This window comes from Callospermophilus lateralis, chromosome X (assembly GCF_048772815.1).
Source record: "Callospermophilus lateralis isolate mCalLat2 chromosome X, mCalLat2.hap1, whole genome shotgun sequence".
NCBI lineage: Eukaryota > Metazoa > Chordata > Mammalia > Rodentia > Sciuridae > Callospermophilus > Callospermophilus lateralis.
In genome coordinates, this window is record NC_135325.1 from 85,890,687 (window position 1) to 85,914,320 (window position 23,634).

Below are 23,634 nucleotides of genomic sequence, written 5' to 3' on the forward strand. Positions count from 1 at the left end.
TAACACGTAAAAATAAAATGCTGAACCGAGTATGTTTAAAGCCACAGGGTAAAGCTACTGGCTCTTCAATGAGCAGAAACTTAGTGAAGCTTACATCTGGGAAACATCTATAGGAGAGTGGAAAAGACTGGGGAGACATGTGGGAACCCCAAGCCAATGCAGAACATATGCAAAAATGGCCTGAATTCAATTTACCTTTGTGGTATGAAAACTTCAAGCTAAGATGTTAACATGAAAACTAGTTAGGAATTGATGAAACCTCAAGAGTCCAGGCAGGTTTACCCATGATATCACTCAATAGAGATGTGTCCACTTCCTAGGTCACACTTGGTCAAAAAAAAAAAAAGCCCCAAGATGATAAACTTATAGACAAGAATGATAAAACATTTAAGCCATCTTTAGATACTAAAAATGAGAGAACTCTCTTCTAAGGAATTAGAGATAATAGAGTGATCTGAATGGCACATTAAAATGTTTAATATGTTTAAGAACTCAAGATAAAAAACAGCACCCATAAAACAAATACACAAATGTTAAAAAGAGTCAAGAAAAATCCAAGAAATGGATTTTAGTATTACAAATAAAGAGGCTTAGCATAAAAGCATGCAATGGAGGAAGGATAGCATCTTCAACAAATGGTGCTGGGAAAACTGGAAATCCATATGCAACAAAATGAAACTGAATCCCTTTCTCTGGTCATGCACAAAAGTTAATTCAAAATGGATCAAAGAGCTTGATATCAAATCAGAGACTCTGCATCTGATAGAAGAAAAAGTTGGCTCTGATCTACATATTGTGGGGTTGGGCTCCAAATTCCTTAATAGGACACCCATAGCACAAGAGTTAATAACTAGAATCAACAAATGGGACTTACTTAAACTAAAAAGTTTTTTCTCAGCAAGAGAAACAATAAGAGAGGTAAATAGGGAGCCTACATCCTGGGAACAAATCTTTACTCCTCACACTTCAGATAGAGCCCTAATATCCAGAGTATACAAAGAACTCAAAAAATTAAGCAATAAGAAAACAAATAACCCAATCAACAAATGGGCCAAGGACCTGAACAGACACTTCTCAGAGGAGGACATATAATCAATCAACAAGTACATGAAAAAATGCTCACCATCTCTAGCAGTCAGAGAAATGCAAATCAAAACCACCCTAAGATACCATCTCACTCCAGTAAGATTGGCAGCCATTAGGAAGTCAAACAACAACAAGTGCTGGCGAGGATGTGGGGAAAAGGGTACACTTGTACATTGCTGGTGGGACTGCAAATTGGTGTGGCCAATTTGGAAAGCAGTATGGAGATTTCTTGGAAAGCTGGGAATGGAACCACCATTTGACCAAGCTATCGCCCTTCTCGTACTATTCCCTGAAGACCTTAAAATAGCGTACTATAGGGATACTGCCACATTGATGTTCACAGAAGCACAATTCACAATAGCTAGACTGTGGAACCAACCTAGATGCCCTTCAATAGATGAATGGATTAAAAAAATATGGCATTTATACACAATGGAGTATTACACAGCACTAAAAAATGACAAAATCATGGAATTTTCAGGGAAATGGATGGCATTAGAGCAGATTATGCTAAGTGAAGCTAGCCAATCCCTAAAAAACAAATGCCAAATGTCTTCTTTGATATAAGGAGAGCAACTAAGAACAGAGCAGGGAGGAAGAGCAAGAGGAAAAGATTAACATTAAACAGAGACGAGGCCAAAGAATATTTGTAATGTGGCTACTGCATATGTAAAATAATATTTTGGATTTTGGGGAATAAACAAATACACCATTAAGCTTAAAAAAAAAAAACAGAGACGAGGGAAAGGGAGAGAGAAGGGAAATTGCATGGAAATGGAAGGAGACCCTCATTGTTATACAAAATTACATATAAGAGGTTGTGAGGGGAAAGGGGAAAAAAAACAAGGGACAGAATTGAATTACAGCAGATGGGGTAGAGAGAGAAGATGGGAGGGGAGGGGAGGGGGGATAGTAGGGGATAGGAAAGGTAGCAAAATACAACAGTCACTAATATGGCAGTATGTAAAAATGTGGATGTGTAACCGATGTAATTCTGCAATCTGTATTTGGGGTAAAAATGGGAGTTCATAACCCACTTGAATCAAATGTATGAAGGATGATATATCAAGAGCTTTGTAATGTTTTGAACAACCAATTAAAAAAAAGAAAATACCTTGAAATAATAATAATTTATTATTATCAATATTTACTTGTCAATATTTTACATTGTTACTTATCATTATTAAATTGTGCAGAAAAAAGAAAACACCAAAAAAAAAAAAAAAAAAAGAGAGGATCCCAGCAACTCAGAGCCTGAGGCAGGAAAATCACAAGTTCAAGGCCAGCCTTGGCAACTTAGACTCTAAGCAACTTAGTAAGACCTTGTCTCAAAAAATAAGAAGGGATGGGGATGTATCTCAGCAGCACAGCAACCCTGAAATCAATGCCCAGTACTGGGGGTGGGGGAGAAAGAAAGAAAGAGGTTCAAGAAATAGACTTAAATAATAGGCTAGCCACAATTGAAAAGAAAAAAAAAATCAGTGAACTGTAAAGAAGAAAACAGAAGAAACTGTCAGATCACAGGGCAGATAAAAGTATGGGAAAGAAAGAAAGAAGGAAGGGAGGGAGGGAGGGAGGGAGGGAGGGAGGGGAAAGAGATGGTCCAATATGTATCAAGAAGGAATATAGAAGGAAAAATGGAATGGCAGAAACAATATTCAAAGGATTTATAAGTGAATTTGCTAGAACTGAAAATGAGTTCTCAGATCAAAAAGGTCACCAAGTGCAAGCAAGCAACTCTTCACCACTCCCAAACAAACATGCATATCTCCTTACATACAATATATTTAAAAACTGGAATATTAAATATAGGGGAAAAAAATCTGAAAGTTATCAAAGACAAAAAAAAATACCTAATAAGTAGTACCAGCCAGATTGACATCAGCTTCTTCATTATCAACAATAAATCTTAGAAAACAATAGAAAAAATATCTTAAAGTGCTATGGGAAAATCACTGTGAATTTATAACCCTATCCTAGTCAAGATTAATGAAATCAGATGTGCTCAAAATTAATATTTACACAATAGCTGGGAAAGATAATTTTAAGTAATCAGTTTCAAAAATATTTCAACAAAGCTGAGTCTTATTATTTTGTGTACTACTAAGAAAGGAAGGGAAAAAATATCAACCTGTCATAATTCCTTATTACTTAATTTTTTATGCTTTTCAAAATAGTTTTTTATTGTCAGCATAGATTTTAATCAAACATGCATACATTTTAAAAAAGCTTAAGCCAAGTAACTTAGTTAAGTTATCTCTAGACTTCATATTCCTAATCCATTTTTCAAATCCAATTTCTTGGATGTCTCCTAAGTCACCAAGAACATGATTGAAGCAGCTTTTCTTTAAAAAAGAAAAAGAAAGTCATTTTTGCTATGCTCTTAAGCTGGTTTTACAAATGTATAGGTAAGTCACCTTTTGTCTTCATTTCATCATATTGATAACTAAATCTAATTTATCACCTCCTCCATTCTCTTCCCTACAATTACCGGTTTCTTGGAGTTAAAGGTGATTCCACATTGTCTCAGGGAATTTTCACCCCAGCTGTTCATCATACAAGTTTTGAGTGTAGACATTTTCATATCACTTGTGCATGCAAGAACAATTATCATGTCACAGCTACCACCTAGCCAAAAGACACTATCAACTGGCAGACTCATTTCCATTTAAAAAATGTTAAAATATGAATTTATGTATACCACTTAAAATTAATGAGAAATAATAACTTGAATAGTATTAGTATCATGGTTATAATGAAAAGCCTTCCCAAGAATAAGTCTAAAGTACAATACTGAATGTATTAGTTACAACATACTTATTTCTAAGTCATGTACACATCTTAAAGTTTTTAAAATGTGAGCTCCAAATGATGATTTCAAGTGTAGTAACTCAGTCCTGGAAGGTACAGACAGGGAAGTATACTGAGCAGAACAAAAGCACTTGTATTTAATTTTGTATTCCCAAATGCACCACCCTCCTGGGTTGCACATGTTATGTTTTTATAAATTATAATATTATATTACATGTCTCACATAACATTATATGCTTCTTTTCATCTCATTTAAATTTTAAATTGTTCATATTCTTGTTTATTTTTTAAATCTATTTTGCTTAACCAGTTTCTGACAAAGGTGTTTTTAAAAGACTCACATTGTTATTATGAATGATCAATTTCTAATTATAATTCTATTGTTCTGTTTTCTTTATTTCAAGACTATGTTGTTGGGAGCATATATTGAAGTTCATGGTTGATAGTCTCTTGGTAGATTTTCTTCTATACACCAAAACAAAGTGCCTATTTATTATTAAATTGCCTTAAAGTATATTTTGTCTAACATTAATATTGCCTCATCATTTTTATTTTGGTTGGTATTTGCCTAGTGTATCCTCTTCCAATCAACTTTTCTGTGTCATTTTAAGTGTAGTTTTTGTAAATAGCATACAGAACTGAAATTATTCAAACCAATGACAAGTTTAACTTATTTGGTTTTATTGTAAATAATATAATAGGGGTTTTCTTCCATCTTACATTGTGTTTTGTATTTGCCATACTCTATGCATTTTTTTATCTTTTTTGCATATCTGTATTTTTGGAATTTTCTTTATTCCCTTCATTTTCACCAGGTTTACAAGTTATATATTTTAATTATATTAATTTGTATGAGTTCTCTTGAATTATTTAAGGATACAGGCATAAATTCATGTTCTTCTAACAAAGCCTAAAGTCAATTAGTATTCTCTATCCTTTTTAACAAACAGGATCTTAGTACACTTTAGCATTCCTCTGCATATCACTATCTTATTTAAAATTAGAAAACAGGCCTATACTCAAAATCTGTGGCTATCAGTAGAAAAGCTGTCTTTGCCTTGTTGAGTTCTTTCTGTCAACCTCTAGATCTCTTCTAGTAGCCTCTACTTATCCAAAAGCCTAACTATAGAATCTTAAAATTAACAAAACTACAGCTTTGCATTTTAAGCAAATCAAAATTACACTAAGATTTTATCCCACCTTCTCACTCTAGTCAGTTCTAATCATCAAGAACACAAATAACTGCTGGCAAGGATGTGGGGATAAATGTACACGTATACATTGTTGGTGGGACTGCAAATTAGTACAACCACTTTGGAAAGGAATATGGAGATTCCTCAAAAGACTAGGAATAGAACCACCATATGACCCAGCTATCCCACTTCTTGGTATTTATCCAAAAGAACTTAAATCAGCACACTATAGTGATACATGCATAGCAATATGTACAGTAGCACAATCCACAAAAGCCAAGTTATGGAACCAACCTGGGTGCCCACCAATAGACAAATAGATAAAGAAAAAGAAAATGTATTTGTGTGTGCATATATGTGTGTGTGTATGTGTGTGTGTGTGTATGTGTGTATAATGTATATTATATGATGTATATCATACCCACACAGAGAGTTTTACTCAGCTATAAAGAAGAATAAAATCATAACACTTGCTGGTAAATAAATGGAAGAGAAGAACATAATGCTAAGTGAAATAAACCAGACTCAGAAAGTCAAGGATTGAATGTTTTCTCCCATATGCAGAAGTTAAAAAGAAAAAGAGAAATAAAAAGGGGCATCTCACAAGAAGGGAAAACAATAGAGTGGAAGCATGGGGACCAAGGGGGAAGAAAGAGGGAAGGGAAAGGGGAAAAATGAGGAATGAAGTTGACCAAATTATATTAGGTGCAAGTATGACTATACTACAATGCATTCCAGTTTTGTATACAACTATAATTTATCAATTAAAAAATAAACACATAACAGGCTGGGGTTGCGGCTCAGTGGTAGAGTGCTCACCTAACACATGTGAGACGCTGGGTTCAATCTTCAGCCCCACATAAAAATAAATAAATAAAATAAAGGTATTGTGTCCAACTACAACTAAAAAATATTTTTTAAAAAAAATAAATAAATAAACACATAAATGGAAGACCAATAGAGTAGAGGAAGGGGATCAGTGAAGGGAGAAGGGCAGAGAAGGGGGTAGTATTTGAGATTGAAGTGGATAAAACTACATTAAATGCATTAATGGATATGTCAAAATGAACCTCACTGTTAGATATATCTATAATGCACTAAAAATAAATTTAAAAAAATAGTATAGTCATACAATGGAATACTATATAGCAATAAAAATAGCTACTTGCATTTAAATCTCAAAACCAATATTGACCATAAAAAGTTGCACAAGAGTAAGTACATGATGCCATTTATGTAAACCTTGGAGACACAAAAATATTACAAATCATTTATGGGCCCATGTTAGTGAACTTATAAACACACACTAGAAAATATATACTAACTACATAAATACAATTATCACTGCAATGGGAAGGAAATGAGACTGGGAAGTGATATTAAGTAGTTTCTATAATGTTTTAGTTCTTAAAAAAAACAAACAAACAAGGAACTGCAGGTGTAGCTCACTGGTAGAATCCATGCTTAGTATAAGTGAGGCCTTGGGTTCAATCTCCAGCACCTAAAAAAAAAAAAAATCATCATCTAAGAAAAATATAGCAAATTTTTAATAGTTGTTAAATCTTTGGTGGGTATTAAAATGGTTTCTGTGTTTTTTCTTTGAAGTATTTCATAATTTTAAAAAAGAGGAACTACTAGCCCAGCATGCCCAGCACAGTGGTGGTACAAGCCTATAATTCCAGCACTAGGGGGACTGAGGGTAGGAGGATTCCAAGTTCAAGGCCAACCTCAGCAACTTATTGACACCTTAAGCAACTTATTGAGGCCTTAGTGAGACCCTGTCTCAAAATAAAAACTAAAAAGAGCTGGGGTTGTAGCTCAGTGGCAAAGCATCCCTGGGTTCAATCCCCAGTATCCCCCCTCATCGTCCCCCCCACACAAAAAGGACTACTTAATGTTTGAAAATGACAGAAAGTAAGACAATATGTGTGCTTTGAAGAGGGAGATGTGCTAATATAGATCAATTATAACTTTTATTCTTCTAATCAATTTAATTGGCTGCTTTATAAAATATTTTATATTAAAAAATAATACACATTCATATAACCTTTGGAAAAGATAGTCAGAAAGAAATTTAATCAGTGTGAGTGTTATTATGGCACTTGAATCTGCCTGGACCTGCTATGATTCATGCTTTTTTAAAAGCAAATCATGTTGAAAATGTCTATACTTATTAGTGGAAAAAATATATTCAGCCTAACTCAGATGTATAAAGAACACCACAGGTGATCACTGTGGCTCTAGCATACAGAAACTGGAAGGCCAAATTCAAACATAAGTGGGGCAAAAATTCCCAGTCCAGATCCAGATCCCTGGCCTATCTATTAGGCTTCCTCTTAACCCAGTGAATGGAAGACAAAAGTTATATAAAGGATTTTAAGTAATCAATACTTTGCAGCATTATTTTTATAACATGAAATAACTGGAAATAAATCATCTGTTGGTTTAGTTAGGCTGACTCACTTTGAAATATTAGGGTAATATTAATAATCCAAATTATAAAGACTATCAAACAGGAAAAAAATCCAGAACAGTATTAAATGAGCAACAACAACAACAACAAAAAACTATATAAAAAAGAAGCACAGTTATGAAAAAAATAAAGGTATATATGGATAAAAAAGGGAGGGGGACAGAACTACTATATTATCATAGTGGAGAAATGAGTGCAATTTTTTATCCTTAATTTCTTTCAATGCTGGTTTAATAAATCATTTCACCAGTGTTTTAAAAGACTTACTCTATATAATACAAAAGGATTACCTAAACTATATCTCTTTCTCGTAGCTATAAAAAGAAATTTTTAGCTGTACTTTTTATCTTTCAATTTTTTTAAGTTTTGTTATGTTAAAAACAAACTAGCAGTTGGGTGCCAGCAGCCCCTAAGGCTGAGGCAAGAGGATCATGAGTTCAAAGCCAGCCTCAGCAAAAGCAAGGTGCTGAGCAACTCAGTGAGACCCTGTCTCTAAATAAAATACAAAACAAGGTCAGGGATGTGGCTCAATACCTGGTACCCAAACAAACAAACAAACAAACAAACTAGCAGCCAAATTCAGTTACCTCTGTCCTGGGTTGGAAAATCAGAGAAACTTTCCCCACTTAATTTCTGTCTCTAGATCTGATCTGCTATCAAGGCAGAACAAGTCAAGACTTAATCAAGTGAGCTCTATTGGCTGAGATGCAATGACAGTGTGACCTGAGGCTTCACAATGAACATCTCTAATCTTTGTGTTATTCCCTAAGTGCATACAAAAGTTCAAAAACTAAATGTCTAAGGTCAGTGTCTTTCAAACTGTGAATGACAATTAATTAAAATATAATGGAATGTGCCAGAGTACACTGCATGTAATAAGTACTGTTTTTTTCAAAACAGTCGTCATTTCTATATAGTGTATATGTATCCTGAAGCCACAACATAAAATTTATTTCTCACTGCGAATCATGGCCAAAAGGTATATGAAACACTGGCTGGGCACTTTAGACTTTAGAATAACGTGTATTGAAGCAGACTTAAACACACACACACACGCGCGAAAAAAAGGATAGCATAACACATAACTTAAGTTCTACAAATATCTAGAGAATTAACAAAATGCAAGACACATAAACTATGATCACCCGCAGTAATAAAGGAATTATGGTATAGATAATTTGGCCAAAAAGCCAATAACTTTACTTTAGTGAATAATATTCAAACCCCCTTTTTTGTTTGTTTGTTTGCTCACCATGGACAACAATAAGCAGAATGGACAAATTACTCAAACTTCACCCTCACCTCTGCCAGATGGGGTGGAAGTTAAGAAAAGCATGGTATCAGAGAGAAGGGAAACAGTTCAGTGCATCCTAATCAAATTCCAATCCGAAATTCAACAGTTATCAAAATCATGAAATTCATCCTGTCTCTCCTGGTTTGTAACATTGAGCCCAATTATCAATCACAGACAGTTCAGGAAACTCCAAATAATTATTGCCCCATCCCTCCCTCCCCTTTGTTTAAAATCAAACCGCGCACTGCAGGGAAACTAGGGATATAATGCAACCCCTAAGTAAAGACACCCAAATTCCCAAGCAGTGGCAAGAGGGAGGCGCGCTCGCGTTTCTCTGTTACAAGGCGGGAAAAGCAGGGCAGCCTGTCTGGCGATTTTCTCAGGATCTGGGGCCACGCGCGGCTATTACTTGTGCGCCACAGGTGCCTCACGGCAGCCGAGCCAGTACTTCCCTGGGGCTTCAGGCCACGAAGGCTTGCCCAAGCAGAGAAAAAGTGCGACCTCACTTTACACAGACGCGCGCGTTGAGCGGCGACAGAAGAACGACATGTGTCTCTGTCAGAGATAGGGGGCTGGGGGAACAAGGTTCAGAGCCAAGCAAATCCTTCTCAACTCCTGGCCCACCGACCCTAACCTTCTACTCCCGCTCCTGCAGACGTGCGTGTGACTGGGTCCTCAGAACTGGAATTCACAGGGCAAAAAAGCTTCATGGTGAGAGAAGCCTACCAACGAAAGTCCTGCAAACTTACCGTAGTAGCAGTCGCTGCTTTCAGTCCCGTCCGTAAAGTAAACGGGTTGGCCTCCGAGGCTGTGTAGCCACCAGAGGCAGACCCAGACCTACGCGAGCCGGAAACGAGCGACTCTCTAGCTGAAGAGACGCTAACCGCTACTGAGGCTTAACTGGGGTCGACCTACTTAACTAGAAAGGGCGGTCATTGACCCGACCTGGACGCACCCGGATTGGCTGATTCTGGTATTGTTTTAAAGGAGACTCCTCTATGATTGGCCAGGGAGGTCAAGCGGGAAGGCCGGAGGTGGTGGTGTGCGGAAGGGGGAGGGTGGAGCGGGGGAAAGGGTAACCAGGTTGTTACCCAGGCAACTGAAAGACGCAGAGCTCTCCGCTATTTTCGGAGCCTAGCCAGCGACCCGAAAACTGACCCAGGTGAGGAAATCCGAACCTCAAGAGGGGGAAAAACAGGGTCCTCAGATGCTGTGACTATCAGGGAGAACTGTAGATACTTGAGACTCTAAGAAATAACTCAAAAAGCCACAAGTTGCCCAAAGTAGAGGTGAACCGTTTCCTCAATCCCTCAGTCGTAGGCACTAGAAGCAGGGTGCTTCTTTAACAAAACTCAGTCTCAGAATGTGAGAGATGTGGAAGTAACATACAAGGTATGGGTGCTGGTTGACTGACTATCAGAAAGCCAAAATAAACATCTGAAGACTTTCCAATTAGCTACCTCAGCTTTCACACACTTAGCTGTTCTCCCTTCCCCTCAGGTTGGCTAATTGGAGGGTGTAAATCATGTTTCCTTATAGGTAGATCCATGTGCTCCAAGTGGAGCAGCTGCAGTCTGGGTTGGGATGTGTGGGGAGAGGGGGGTGTGGATAACACTGTTAAGACCGAAAAACGTGAACCTTGCCACTTGCTGCGTGAACAATGACGTGTGTGCGAGAATTTTGGTGCTGTGGCCTCAGAGTTCCAACTGAACTTGGTCAAACCGGATGAGGAGAAGGGAGCGGTTAGATTCGCACTTATTGAGACGGAGTGTGGTGTGCCAAAACTACTTGTTCCTACAAAACCTGCTATTCGCCAAGGACTGATTTGAGGGAGTAAGTATTCTATGTCGTTTGACTATTCCTTTCAAAAAGAGGGGAATTAGATTTTTTTTTAAAAAAAATGAATCTGAGTCAGAGGAGGGAACTGAGTTTGGCCTGGACACAGGGGGATTGTTTCTCCTAAGAGCCTACTCTTGTGATAGTGGTTCAGAACACAAACGACAGAAAACGAAGCCAGGACTGTTGAGGAGAAAATTTCAAAGCTCTAAAAAGAAAACTTACCCTCTTTTTTCCTTAATATTTATTTCTTTTACATACACGCCTTTATTTTTTACTTGTTTACTTTGAAGTTGTCGAGATTTGAACCTGGGGCCTAACAAGAAGTGGTAGGTGAGCACTTTTCCGCTGAGCCACAACCCCAGACCAAAGATTTGCTATCTTAATCTCCATTTAGACCTAAGTGGAGCCGGGCGCCTGGTGTGGGCCTTTAATTCCAGCAGCTCTGGAGGCTGAGGCAGGAAGGTTGTGAGTTCACAGCCAGCCTCAGGGATTTAGTAAAGCCCTTAGCAAGACCCTGTCTGTAAATAAAATATTTAAAAGACCTGGGGTTGGGGGTCAGTGGTTAACCGCTTCTGGGTTCAATTCCCAGTACCCTTCCCCCCAAAAGAGATACAAGAATATAAGACTTGAGAGAAACAAGGAGAAAAATGAATGCCAAGTGTATTCTCTGAAATGTACTACACATCTTTTGGTAAGTCTGAGGGAATTCTATAGAAACTAAGGATTTTCATCTCCACATAAAAACACACTTTTAAGCGGGGCTGGAGGCACACATCTGTAATCCCAGCGGCTGAGGAGGATGACGTGGGAGGATCTGAGTTGAGAGCCAACCATAGCAATTTACAAGGCCCAAAGCAATTTAGTGAGTCCCTGTCTCAAAATAAAACATAAAAAGGTCTGGGGATGTGGCTCACTGGTTAAGTGCCCCAGGGGTTCAATCACCTGTACAAAAAAAAAAAAAGGCTGGGGTTGGGACTCAGTGGTACAGGGCTTGACTAGCATCTGTGAGGCACTGGGTTCTATCCTCAGTACCACATAAAAATAAATAAAATAAACGTATTCTGTCCATCTACAACTAAAATTAAAAAGAACAACAACAACACACACCTCACATTTCAAAGCTGGGCATGGTGGCACTCAGGAGGATTGTTTAACTAATTATGTTCCTGCATCCAATATATAGGACACCTAAAAATATAAATTGATCACACCAAGCGGAGTAGCACATGCCTGTAAACTAAGCAACTCCAGAAGCTGAGGCATGAAGATGGAAAGTTCAAGGCCAGCCTAAACAACATAGTGAGACCCTCAGAAAAATAAAAATTAAAAAGGGCTGAGGTTGTATCTCAGTGGTAGACCACTCCTGAGTTCAATCCCCAGTGCTGAAGAAACATCAACCAAAAAAACAATTGGAATGGTATAGATTCCTTATGGCTAAAATAAAGAACAGAGAAAATGTTAAAAGAGGTTAATTGTTTGTGTTTATAAAAGATTCCAGGCACTTTCAAAAATCAATCTTCCATTTTGGATAGAGAGAAGTGATGGGAGGGGAGGGGAGGGGGAGTGGAGTAGGAAGGGCAGCAGAATAAAATAGACATTATGATTGCTGTATGTATATAGGTGACTGTATGACCAATGTGATTCTGCAATCTGTACAATCAGAAAAATGAGAAATTATACCTCAATGATTCAAATGTATGAATTGCCAAGATCATTGTAATGTCATGTGTAGCTAATAAAAAAAAAGAAATGAAAAGAGAAAAAAAAAATCAATCTTCCATTAAATGTGTGACAAAAGCTTTGTTAGGTTTCCACAGCTACTTATGAGTTGGTTTATTTGATAGTAGGAAAAATTAGAAACCTAAAAGGAAACTGTTATTGGGTTTTGTAAAAGATTCAAAATGAATGTTTTTGTGAGTTGGACCCACAGCTTAGTGCATACTAAACTACACCTCCAGCCTTAAATGAACTATTTTAATTTGAAGGGAATTACTGATGAATATAGTTTTCAAAACATGTGAAAAGAAGAATGAAAACAGGATTGGGGGTATAGCTTAGGGTAGAGTTCTTGTCTAGCAGGTGCCACATCCTAGGTTTTGTCCTCAGCACAATGAAAAAAAAAAAGCAATTAACCAGCAAGCCAGTTTGTTATAATTTAATTCACACAGAGGCAGAGATGATGTTTACTTTTGTGTTCCCAGAAGAATTTGAATGCATAAATTGCTAAATAAGTCATTATATAAATAAAGTTACAGAAGAAATGCCCAATTTATTTAGAGAATAAATGGATCTTGAATACTTTGATGTCATTCAGTTATAATTATAATTCAGTCAGAATTTGGTTGTTATTTTTTAACCTATTAAGTAAATTCCAAAAGGATGCTATTTGATTTTTTATTATCCTGATATATTTTACCATATGTACTTGAATTAATAAAATATCACTTTAAAATAATCTATAATTTAGCATCTTAATTTAATTTAGACATTTTTCTAACTAAAATCAATGAGTATTTTTTTGTTGTTGCCAAGGATTAAACCCAGGGGCACTTTAACACTGAGCCACATCCCCAGGCCTTTTAATTTCATTTTACTTAATTTTTATCTTATTTTATTGTATTTTGAGACAGGATCTCGCTAAGTTGCTCAGAGCCTCTCTAAAGCGCTGAGTCTGGCTTTGAATTGCAATGCTCCTACCTCAGCCACTAGAGTAGCTAGCATTATACACCCTACATCTTTTTTTTTCTTTTTTAGTACTAGGGATTGAACCCGAAGTCATTTTACCACTCAGCTACAACCACAGTACATTTGAATTTTTTATTTTGAAACAGGGTTTCACTAAATTTCCAAGGCTGGCCCTGAACTTGTAATCCACCTGCCTCAGCCTCCTGAGTCACTGAGATTATAGGCATGTACCAGAAAGTCATCCTTATTGTTCCTATGGACAGAGACAAACAAAATAGCATGATCTCAACCTCACAACTGAACTGACTTGACCCAAAAGTTACTGATATCGCTTCGATACCATGGGTCTGAAGCCACCCTGATTCAACTTTGTTAATACCTAACTGGCTCTAGTGTTCTGTTAATGAGCTGGTTCTGCAGTATCTGTTTTAAGCCAGTTGTGTCTACTACCAAGATAGATCTCCCAACTACTTTTATCTGTGAGGACCCTAAAAGCTCAGATTGATGTGGGAAAAACAAAGGCTTTGCCTGGACAATGATTTCCTTGGCGTTAGCTTAGCAAAATAAGAGAAAGAAAAACACAGGGCCTAAAATTCCTTCCTTCTTTTCTTTTTTGGTTGGACCCAGGAATGTTTCACCACTGAACTACATCACCAGTCCTATTTATTTATTTTTTTGTGGTGCTGAGAATCAAACCCAAGGCTTCACGCATGCTAAGCAAGTCCCCAACCCTTATTTTTTTTATTTTGATACAGGGTCTCACTAAAGTTGCCCAGGGTCTCACTAAGGTTGCTGAGGCGGCTGACTTCAAACTTATGATCCTGCTGCCTCAACCTCCTGAGTTGCTAGGATCAGAGGCATGTACCACCACATCAGCAGAAAATTTACTTTTTAAATAACAAAATATCAAATAAAATATTTAGTTCTGTATTTTGGTTTTATTGAAACTCTTACTTAAAATTTTCTCTAATTTAAAGTTTTTCTTGGCCTATTTAAGTGACAATGCCACAAACACAGGCAGTGTGGCTCCAGAATCTTTTTCTATCACTACACTATACTACACAAGTAGAAGAATATACTCCAAAGTACAAAGGCAGGAAATTATAGGGTATATTTAATAAACTGTTCAGTTTTTGACAGAATAGACAACAAATATAAGAGAATAATAGGAGGGAAGGGTTTAGAATATGAGACTGGAGCTATATTGTAAAGGGTCATGATTGCGAGACTCAAGGTGAACTTAAATGTATTTCAAACTTACAAATAATTCATCAAAAGGCATATTCTCTTGCTTTAAAAAATATCATCTATTTGTGTAAAATGAACTTTAACTCATTAAGTCCTAAGTTTTCAATTCTCAGAACATCACAAATATTCAAATATTATTTAAAAGTTGAATTAAGTGGCATATTTGTTGCTCAATTTAAGTTTTTATTGGTGTTCCACATCTGGGACAATGGGAAAAATGGATTAATAAATGTTTTGATTAAAGTTTAAAATATAATTTTGGTTTGTTAAACTTATGGAAGATCCAGTAAATCTTAATTTTCATTCAGTTTAGAATTTTTCCCCAAATCATGTAATTGTTTTTCTCTTTTGACATCTTGAACTATTTAATTAGTATATACAAAATATCTGTGATCCTTTTGTTTCTCAAAATACAGCAAACTTGTCATAACTTATTGTGTTTACAGATTATTATTCTATATGGTATAGTAAAAATAATTTTTGCTAAAAGTGCTAATTTTGTTATTATATTTCTGCTCTAATTTAGCTAGAGTGCTAGTCTATGTCATTTTATGCCAGCATAATTGAGAAATCCAATTGTGGCTCAGTTCATAATATGCTTGAAATATATAAAGTATTAGTAAGAATTATTGTGAATGATTTGTTTAACAAATCCAAATACATACTTCCTAAGGAGTGGTATCCCTTTTGAAGTAGTAACTTTGGGAGGCTAATCTACTTATTCTAATGGCGTTGCTATTGCTCAAATTACTTTTGAAACTACTCTTTTAGAATTGCCTTGAGGCCTGTATACAGCACATTGTTTTGAATATCCTCAGAGAAGCAAATCTTCATATTTTGAAAGTAGATGTGATATCTAGATATATGTAGAAATCACTTGGAGACAAATCTGATGTATAATCAAAGTGAATGATACCATAATGATACCTGTCTTCTTAGTTAAAAAAAATAGAGAGATATGAACAATTTCAGAAGAAAAGGAAAATTCCAAAATATTTTAAGCATTGATAGCATAATTTACATCAATGTATAACCTTCCAAGGTGACTATTTTCAAATACCAAATTCATATGAATCTAATCATGTTTTGTTCAGTATTCATAAACAGCTGACTGTGTACCAGCTCTAGTTACTGAAGATTTTCAGCCTATAGTTATAGCCTCCCACTGTCCACACTGCCCTGTCTCTCACTAAATGAGAACTCAGGGTCAAAGTTTCTTCCCAACTAACTCATAGGTATTTTCAATTAATCTGTCTTTCCTAAATCCTACATGTAGTGCACCCATTGAACACACAGCCTTCCTTCATAATCTCCACTGTGGGTACCCAGGTAATACCACAAGCCTGACTTATGCCTGGCTTTTTTCTTTTCCTATGGGAACCTTCATCTAGCTGCCCACTCCCCAACAATTCTCAAAAGTAGACCCTAAATTCAATATTTCCACCAATGGGACAGGGTCCTACTTCACGATAAATACATCTCCTGGTAACCATGACTATTCTACCTTTCTGCCCTAAAGCACTGCTCATGTCCAGAAACTTCTGCTGCCATGTATCTGCCAAGCAGATAAAAATCATACGAATAGCTACTCTGAGTGTTATCTCAGACACTGTATTTGGAATTTATGATGGCTTTTCTTCTGAGTTAGCTTTACTGGTACCAGTTTATTCTCCTCTCACCAGTTAGTCTACCATTGAACTCTCACAAGCCTCATGATCAAGTATCTGTGGGTTTTAGCAGTAGGGCCAGAAAATAATTTTTATGTAGCTTTTTATATTTTAGCAAACTCTTTCACCTAAGTTGTGTAATTCAACCATCACAATAGTTCTATAAAGTAAGTAATGCTGGAATAATAAACAATTTCTGCTATATTTGTTCTTCAACATCTCATTGTACATGTCAAAATACTAATTATAACTTATATCTGAAGGCACTATTCCCTTTCATTGTCAGAGGTAGAGAATATTTCAATAAACTTTTTGCCTTTAATATTAGGTAAATATTTAATGAACACAATCAACTTAGAATTTTAAAATATAAACAGGATCCTCTTTGTTTAATTTCATATGTGTCAATTATTCATTACCATATCGGACTGCCAGACCATACTGAGAAAGAAAATTGTTTTATCACCTTTTATTTCACCTTTTCCAATTTAATGAGTTTCCAATGTAATGAGTTTTATCATTAACTTATTCTACATCATTATTGGAAATCATATTCATGCCCAGCAAAATTAAACTTTTAAAGAATTAATATGTTGAGTCTGACTATGTGCCAGGCACAATCCTAGCTCTTTTACATGCATTAAGCTACTTAATCCTTATAACAACTGTAAGAGATAGACACTATTATTATCCCCACTTTGCAGATAAAGGAGTTTAGGTATAAAGAGCTTAAATAATGTGCTAAGGTCACAAAGGTAAGAAGTAAATGATAGACACAAATCAAGGCAGCGTAACCCCAGGACCTTTATGCCTGTATGCTAGAGGTGTGGGGCAATTTAATATTTATTTCATCCTTGACATCTCCAATAGATATTAAGGAAAGTTTTATATTTAACAAAGAAAGTCAAAATAAAAGTAAAACATAATAATAAAACAGAAGATCTGTCAAACACCATCTACATGCAGATTGATTATGACAGGAGACTATACCAGCAAACACTTAGGAATCTCTTTGTATTACCTTTCTAGACACAATACAAAAATTTAATGGATCATTTTAATAAAAACATTAAAGAAATGTTTTATGAGAGTTAATTTTATAAAATGATGTTTTAAAAATATCAGCAGAAATGTAGAAAGATTCCTATTGTGGTTATGCCCAAATCACTAACAATAGGCCTAATTCTACAGTCTTTTTTCAGATTATTCATTATAGTCTTGACACCTCTGAGATTTTTAAAGATCCTGAATATCCCTACTCTAAAAATAACTACAGAGATTATTTAAAATACTGATGTCAGAATTTTAAATATTTGTAATTTTATTGTTTATACTTTAATGTGTTATTTCCAAAATTTTCCACACCAGACATATGTAGTATTGGTGTTAAAATCATAAAAACAATTATTTCATTGTGTGTTAACTTTCACTACAGTAAATGAAACAACCTGTTAGAGATCTCAAATGGAAATATAATGCTAGGTATCACTAGGGTTAATTAAGAATTGAAATAGCTAGTCATGGTGGTGCACACCTATAACCCCAGCCAGGGAGCCTGAGGCAGAAAGATCCCAAGTGAGAGACCAGACTGGGAATTCAGTGAGACCCTGTCTCAAAATTTTAAAGAGGGATGACTGGTGGCAGAGCTCAGTGATAGAACCCTTGCCTATTTTATGTAAAGCTCTGGGTTCCATTCCTAGCATGACCCCAAAAAATAATAATAATTAGGAACTGAAATAAAGCAGATAGAAACAGGCTTATCTGAGGCAAAGTGTGAACTAAATAAAGGTTATCTGGCATATCCCTGAAGCAACAGCTTTTTTTCCATTCACTAAATGGAATATGTAACCTAAATAGCATACATGAAACAGATATAGTCTAAAAATGTGTTCTCAAGTAATGGTATATAACCTGTATAACCTGTAAGAATCTGCATCTTTATCCAACTTCCTGAGTAATTCTTTTTTTTTTTTTTTTTTTTGAGGTGATTCTGAAGCACAATAAAACCTGAGAACCAGTATGGTAGCTGAAGTGCTTGTTAGATTGAATACGAAGTTTTAGTAAAGCAGGCTGAAAGCTTGAGTTTACTTGCTGCCCCAGGTCTGTGAGTTAGCAAACTACATGTATCTATCTAAAGTAGATTACAAATATTTTCAAATAAGAGACAATGCAGTGACCCAGTGAAAGAAGAGAGCTATGACAATAAAAAATCTTTATATCTTAAATAAAACAGAAAAGTAAAATATTTACTTCTGATTATCTTGTTCTTTAGAATATGGAATCTGAAAATATGGAATCTGAAAATACAGAAACTGAAAATATGGAAACAGAAAATATTGAATCTGAAAATATGGAAATTGAGACTATTTCTTCAATTTCTACTCTGGAAGCCCTCTCCAATCTACTTTATCCCAAAGAAGAGGATGATTTCGACTTTGGACAGGTGGTCATATACTTTCAGATCAATTAGTTCCGTTCAGTGAAGTTGTGGAGCTGTATTTGAACAACTTGTTCCCACCTTGCTGTGGGAACAAAGCTGTGTCATCTGATACATTCACAGGAGGGTGCAAGGCTGATTATGCATGAGAGTATAACCTCTAGTACATTTCTAGCAAACATAATTATATTTTTCTAAACCACCTGAATGCTGAATAGGAAAATAGTTCTGTAACTATGGTAGCAATAGCCACGTTTGTCATTTATATTTATGGTCAAAGAATGCTTGACAACCATTGCAGAGTGGTAGCTAGGACTATTTTTGCCTAGGCAGTATTTTTATAAAACAAGTATTTTTCAATTATACAGTATTAATTGGACCCCCCCAAGTGCCAGTTCTTTGATTTTTAAAAATTTGTGTAAATATGAAAACAGAACAAAATATTTTGAGCCAAATAATAGGACAAACTTGTTTGGGCCTACTAAGGTCAACTTCCTAGTACATGTCTTAATTAGCTATATAGCATTTGGGTTCAGGACAGATAACATCAGTGAGCCTTGCAACAGCAAGATGGGCTTCACTGGGAAAGAGAAGGGTTCCCTGAACTGTAACAAGAGAAGGGTTCCCTGACAGTAACAAGGTTACTGTCATTATTTCCAGAATAACCGAAACAAAAAAAAATCTGTCCTCCATTCTCCACTTCTTAAATGTCAGTGAACCTTGGTTATCAGACTGTTTATGATAAGACAAATTTTAGGGCAGAAATCTCATAATGTAATAGAATATGTCAATTTACATAAAACAATTTAATGAGTTTTTTAATTATTGTGACTATGAATAAATCATCTTCCATGAACATACATATCAGTTTACTCCTCCAAAAATTCCTTTTGGCCATTGTGTGGAAAAGCAAGTATATTCTGAATAGGATATAAATTCAATGACTCAGACATAGAATTGAGCGTTCGCCCTCAAGGAAGAGCTTAGGTGGAACAGGGCAGAATTAAATAAGTCATGAAATGGAAATAAAATAGCCACATTTGTCATTTATTTTTTTTATTGGTTATTCAAAACATTACAAAGATTGCAGAATCACATCGGTTACACATCCACATTTTTACATAATACCATAATAGTAACTGTTGTATTCTGCTACCTTTCCTATCCTCTACTATCCCCCCTCCCCTCCCCTCCCATCTTCTCTCTCTACCCCATCTACTATAATTCATTTCTCTCCTTATTTTTTTCCCATTCCCCTCACAAACTCTTATATGTAATTTTGTATAACAATGAGGGTCTCCTTCCATTTCCATGCAATTTCCCTTTTCTCTCCCTTTCCCTCCCACTTCATGACTCTGCTTAATGTTAATCTTTTCCTCCTGCTCTTCCTCACGGCTCTGTTCTTGGTTGCTCTCATTATATCAATGAAGACATTTGGCATTTGTTTTTTAGGGATTGGCTAGCTTCACTTAGCATAATCTGCTCTAATGCCATCCATTTCCCTGCAAATTCCATGATTTTGTCATTTCTTAGTGCTGCGTAGTACTCCATTGTGTATAAATGCCACATTTTTTTTTATCCATTCATCTATTGAGGGGCATCTGGGTTGGTTCCACAGTCTAGCTATTGTGAATTATGCTGCTATGAACATCAATGTGGCAGTATCCCTGTAGTACGCTCTTTTGAGGTCTTCAGGGAATAGTCCGAGAAGGGCAATAGCTGGGTCAAATGGTGATTCCATTCCCAGCTTTCCCAGGAATCTCCATACTGCTTTCCATATTGGCCTCACCAGCAATGTACAAGAGTACCCTTTTCCCCACATCCTCGCCAGCACTTGTTATTGTTCGACTTCATAATGGCTGCCAATCTTACTGGAGTGAGATGGTATCTTAGGGTGGTTTTGATTTGCATTTCTCTGACTGCTAGAGATGGTGAGCATTTTTTCATGTACTTGTTGATTGATTGTATGTCCTCCTCAGAGAAGTGTCTGGTCTTTGGCCCATTTGTTGATTGGGTTATTTGTTTTCTTATTGTTTAATTTTTTGAGTTCTTTGTATACTCTAGATACTAGGGCTCTATCTGAAGTGTGAGGAGTAAAAATTTGTTCCCATGATGTAGGCTCCCTATTTACCTCTCTTATTGTTTCTCTTGCTGAGAAAAAACTTTTTAGTTTAAGTAAGTCCCATTTGTTGATTCTTGTTATTAACTCTTGTGCTATGGGTATCCTATTAAGGAATTTGGAGCCCGACCCCACAATATGTAGATCGGAGCCAACCTTTTCATCTATCAGACGCATAGTCTCTGATTTGATGTCAAGGTCCTTGATCCATTTTGAGTTAACTTTTGTGCATGGCGAGAGGAGGGGATTCAGTTTCATTTTGTTGCATATGGATTTCCAGTTTTCCCAGCACCATTTATTGAAGATGCTATCCTTCCTCCATTGCATGCTTTTAGCCCCTTTATCGAATATAAGATAGTTGTAATTTTATGGATTGGTTTCTGTGTCCTCTATTCTATACCATTGGTCCACCCGCCTGTTTTGGTACCAGTACCATGCTGTTTTTGTTACTATTGCTTTGTAGTACAGTTTGAAATCTGGTATCACTTAGAATTGCTTTTGCTATTCTGGGTCTTTTATTTTTCCATATGAATTTCATGATTGCTTTATCTATTTCTACAAGAAATGCCGTTGGGATTTTGATTGGCATTGCATTGAACCTATAGAGAACTTTTGGTAATATTGCCATTTTGATGATGTTAGTTCTGCCTATCCATGAACAGGGTATATTTTTCCATCTTCTAAGATCTTCTTCTATTTCTCTCTTTAGGGTTCTGTAGTTTTCATTGTATAAATCTTTCACCTCTTTTGTTAGGTTGATTCCCAAGTATTTTATTTTTTTTGAGGATATTGTGAATGGGGTAGATTTCCTCATTTCCAGTTCAGAAGATTTGTCGCTGATATACAGGAATGCCTTTGATTTATGCGTGTTGATTTTATATCCTGCCACTTTGCTGAATTCATTTATTAGCTCTAGTAGTTTCTTTGTAGACCCTTTTGTGTCTTCTAGGTATAGGATCATATCATCTGCAAATAGTGATAATTTAAGTTCTTCTTTTCCTATTTTTATGCCTTTAATTTCTTTCGTCTGTCTAATTGCTCTGGCCAGTGTTTCGAGAACTATATTGAATAGAAGTGGTGAGAGAGGGCATCCCTGTCTTGTTCCAGATTTTAGAGGGAATGCCTTCAGTTTTTTTCCATTTAGAATGATGCTAGCCTGAGGCTTAGCATATATAGCTTTTATAATTTTGAGGTAAGTTCCTGTTATCCCTAGTTTTTCTAATGTTTTGAACATAAAGGGATGCTGTACTTTGTCAAATGCTTTTTCTGCGTCCATCGAGATGATCATATGGTTCTTATCTTTAAGTCTATTGATGTGGTGAATAACGTTTATTGATTTCCGTATATTGAACCAGCCTTGCATCCCAGGGATGAATCCTACTTGATCATGGTGCACAATCTTTTTGATATGTTTTTGTATACGATTTGCCAGAATTTTATTGAGGATTTTTGCATCTAAATTCATTAGGGATATTGGTCTGTAGTTTTCTTTCTTTGAGGTGTCCTTCTCTGGTTTGGGAATCAGGGTGATATTGGCCTCATAGAATGAATTTTGGAGTTCTCCCTCTTTTTCTATCTCCTGAAATAGATTATGGAGTATTGGTAATAGTTCCTCTTTAAAGGTTTTGTAAAACTCTGCTGTATATCCGTCCGGTCCTGGGCTTTTCTTGGTTGGTAGTCTTTTGATGGCTTCTTCTATTTCCTCCCTTGATATTGATCTGTTTAGGTTGTTTATATCTTCCTGATTCAATCTGGGTAGTTCATATGTCTCAAGGAATTTATCTATGCCTTCACTATATTCTATTTTATTAGAGTATAGGGTTTCAAAATAATTTCTAATTATCTTCTGTATTTCTGAATTGTCTGTTGTGATGTTGCCTTTTTCATCCCGTAAGCTAGTAATTTGGGTTCTCTCTCTTCTTCTCTTTGTTAGTGTGGCTAGTGGTCTATCAATCTTATTTATTTTTTCAAAGAACCAACTTTTAGTTTTGTCAATTTTTTCGATTGTTTCTTTTGTTTCGATTTCATTGATTTCAGCTCTAATTTTAATTATTTCTTGCCTTCTACTGTATTTGCTGCTGATTTGTTCTTCTTTTTCTAAGGCTTCGAGGTGTAGTATGAGGTCATTTATTTGTTGGCTTTTCCTTCTTTTAAGGAATGAACTCCATGAAATGAATTTTCCTCTTAGTACTGCTTTCATAGTGTCCCAAAGATTTCGATATGTGCCACATTTGTCATTTATATTTGTAGACAGGGAAACTGAGTTATCTTGGAACCAGGAAGTTTTAGTAAATGAAAAGTGTGAGTAGATCCTAGCAAAGAAATACTAGTGTGAAACACACACATATACACAAGTACACACACATATATACAACAAATATACAGGAGAAAAAGGAAAAAAGAGCAATATATCAATGATGTTGGGAAAGCAAGTTCATTTTTGATAACTTAAAATAGCAGAATGATAATTTTCTGAAGCTGAAATCTTGAGAAAGTTAGGGTTATGCAATATTTAGTAAGTATATCAAATATTTGAGAGACAGTGATCTTGAATATAGTAAAATGGAACTTATAATTTGAATAGAGATAAGGATATTCCCTGGTTACAAAGCCTTTTTCCTTTGGTGTTTATGTCTAATGATGTTTATTTGCATATAGAGGTATTTCTAGGAGAAAAATGTTTATGAGAACAGAGAGACTGTAACATCATTTTACCAAATTGTACAATTTATAAAGGAAAATTACTATAATAATGTATGATTCTGTATATCTGGGTTATAAG

At 35.8% G+C, this 23,634-nt stretch overlaps 2 protein-coding genes across 3 annotated transcripts in view; one reads left to right on the forward strand and one right to left on the reverse strand.

Moving 5' to 3' along the window:
- Nup62cl (nucleoporin 62 C-terminal like) overlaps positions 1-9,741 on the reverse strand; it is an 85,380-nt gene extending 75,639 nt beyond the window's left edge. Inside the window, exons 1-2 of one of the 2 annotated variants that reach the window (XM_077107088.1) lie at positions 9,607-9,741; positions 6,540-6,591 (exon numbers count right to left, since the gene is read on the reverse strand). In XM_077107088.1, coding sequence (XP_076963203.1) covers positions 6,540-6,552 — 13 coding nt within the window. In that variant the 5' untranslated portion in view covers positions 6,553-6,591; positions 9,607-9,741. The remainder of the gene's footprint in view (positions 1-6,539; positions 6,592-9,606) is intronic. The other variant, XM_077107089.1, reaches the window with a different exon arrangement.
- Positions 9,742-9,953: 212 nt separating this feature from the next.
- Dnaaf6 (dynein axonemal assembly factor 6) overlaps positions 9,954-23,634 on the forward strand; it is a 42,264-nt gene continuing 28,583 nt past the window's right edge. Inside the window, exons 1-2 of the mRNA XM_077107481.1 lie at positions 9,954-10,019; positions 18,569-18,739. Coding sequence (XP_076963596.1) covers positions 18,572-18,739 — 168 coding nt within the window. The 5' untranslated portion in view covers positions 9,954-10,019; positions 18,569-18,571. The remainder of the gene's footprint in view (positions 10,020-18,568; positions 18,740-23,634) is intronic.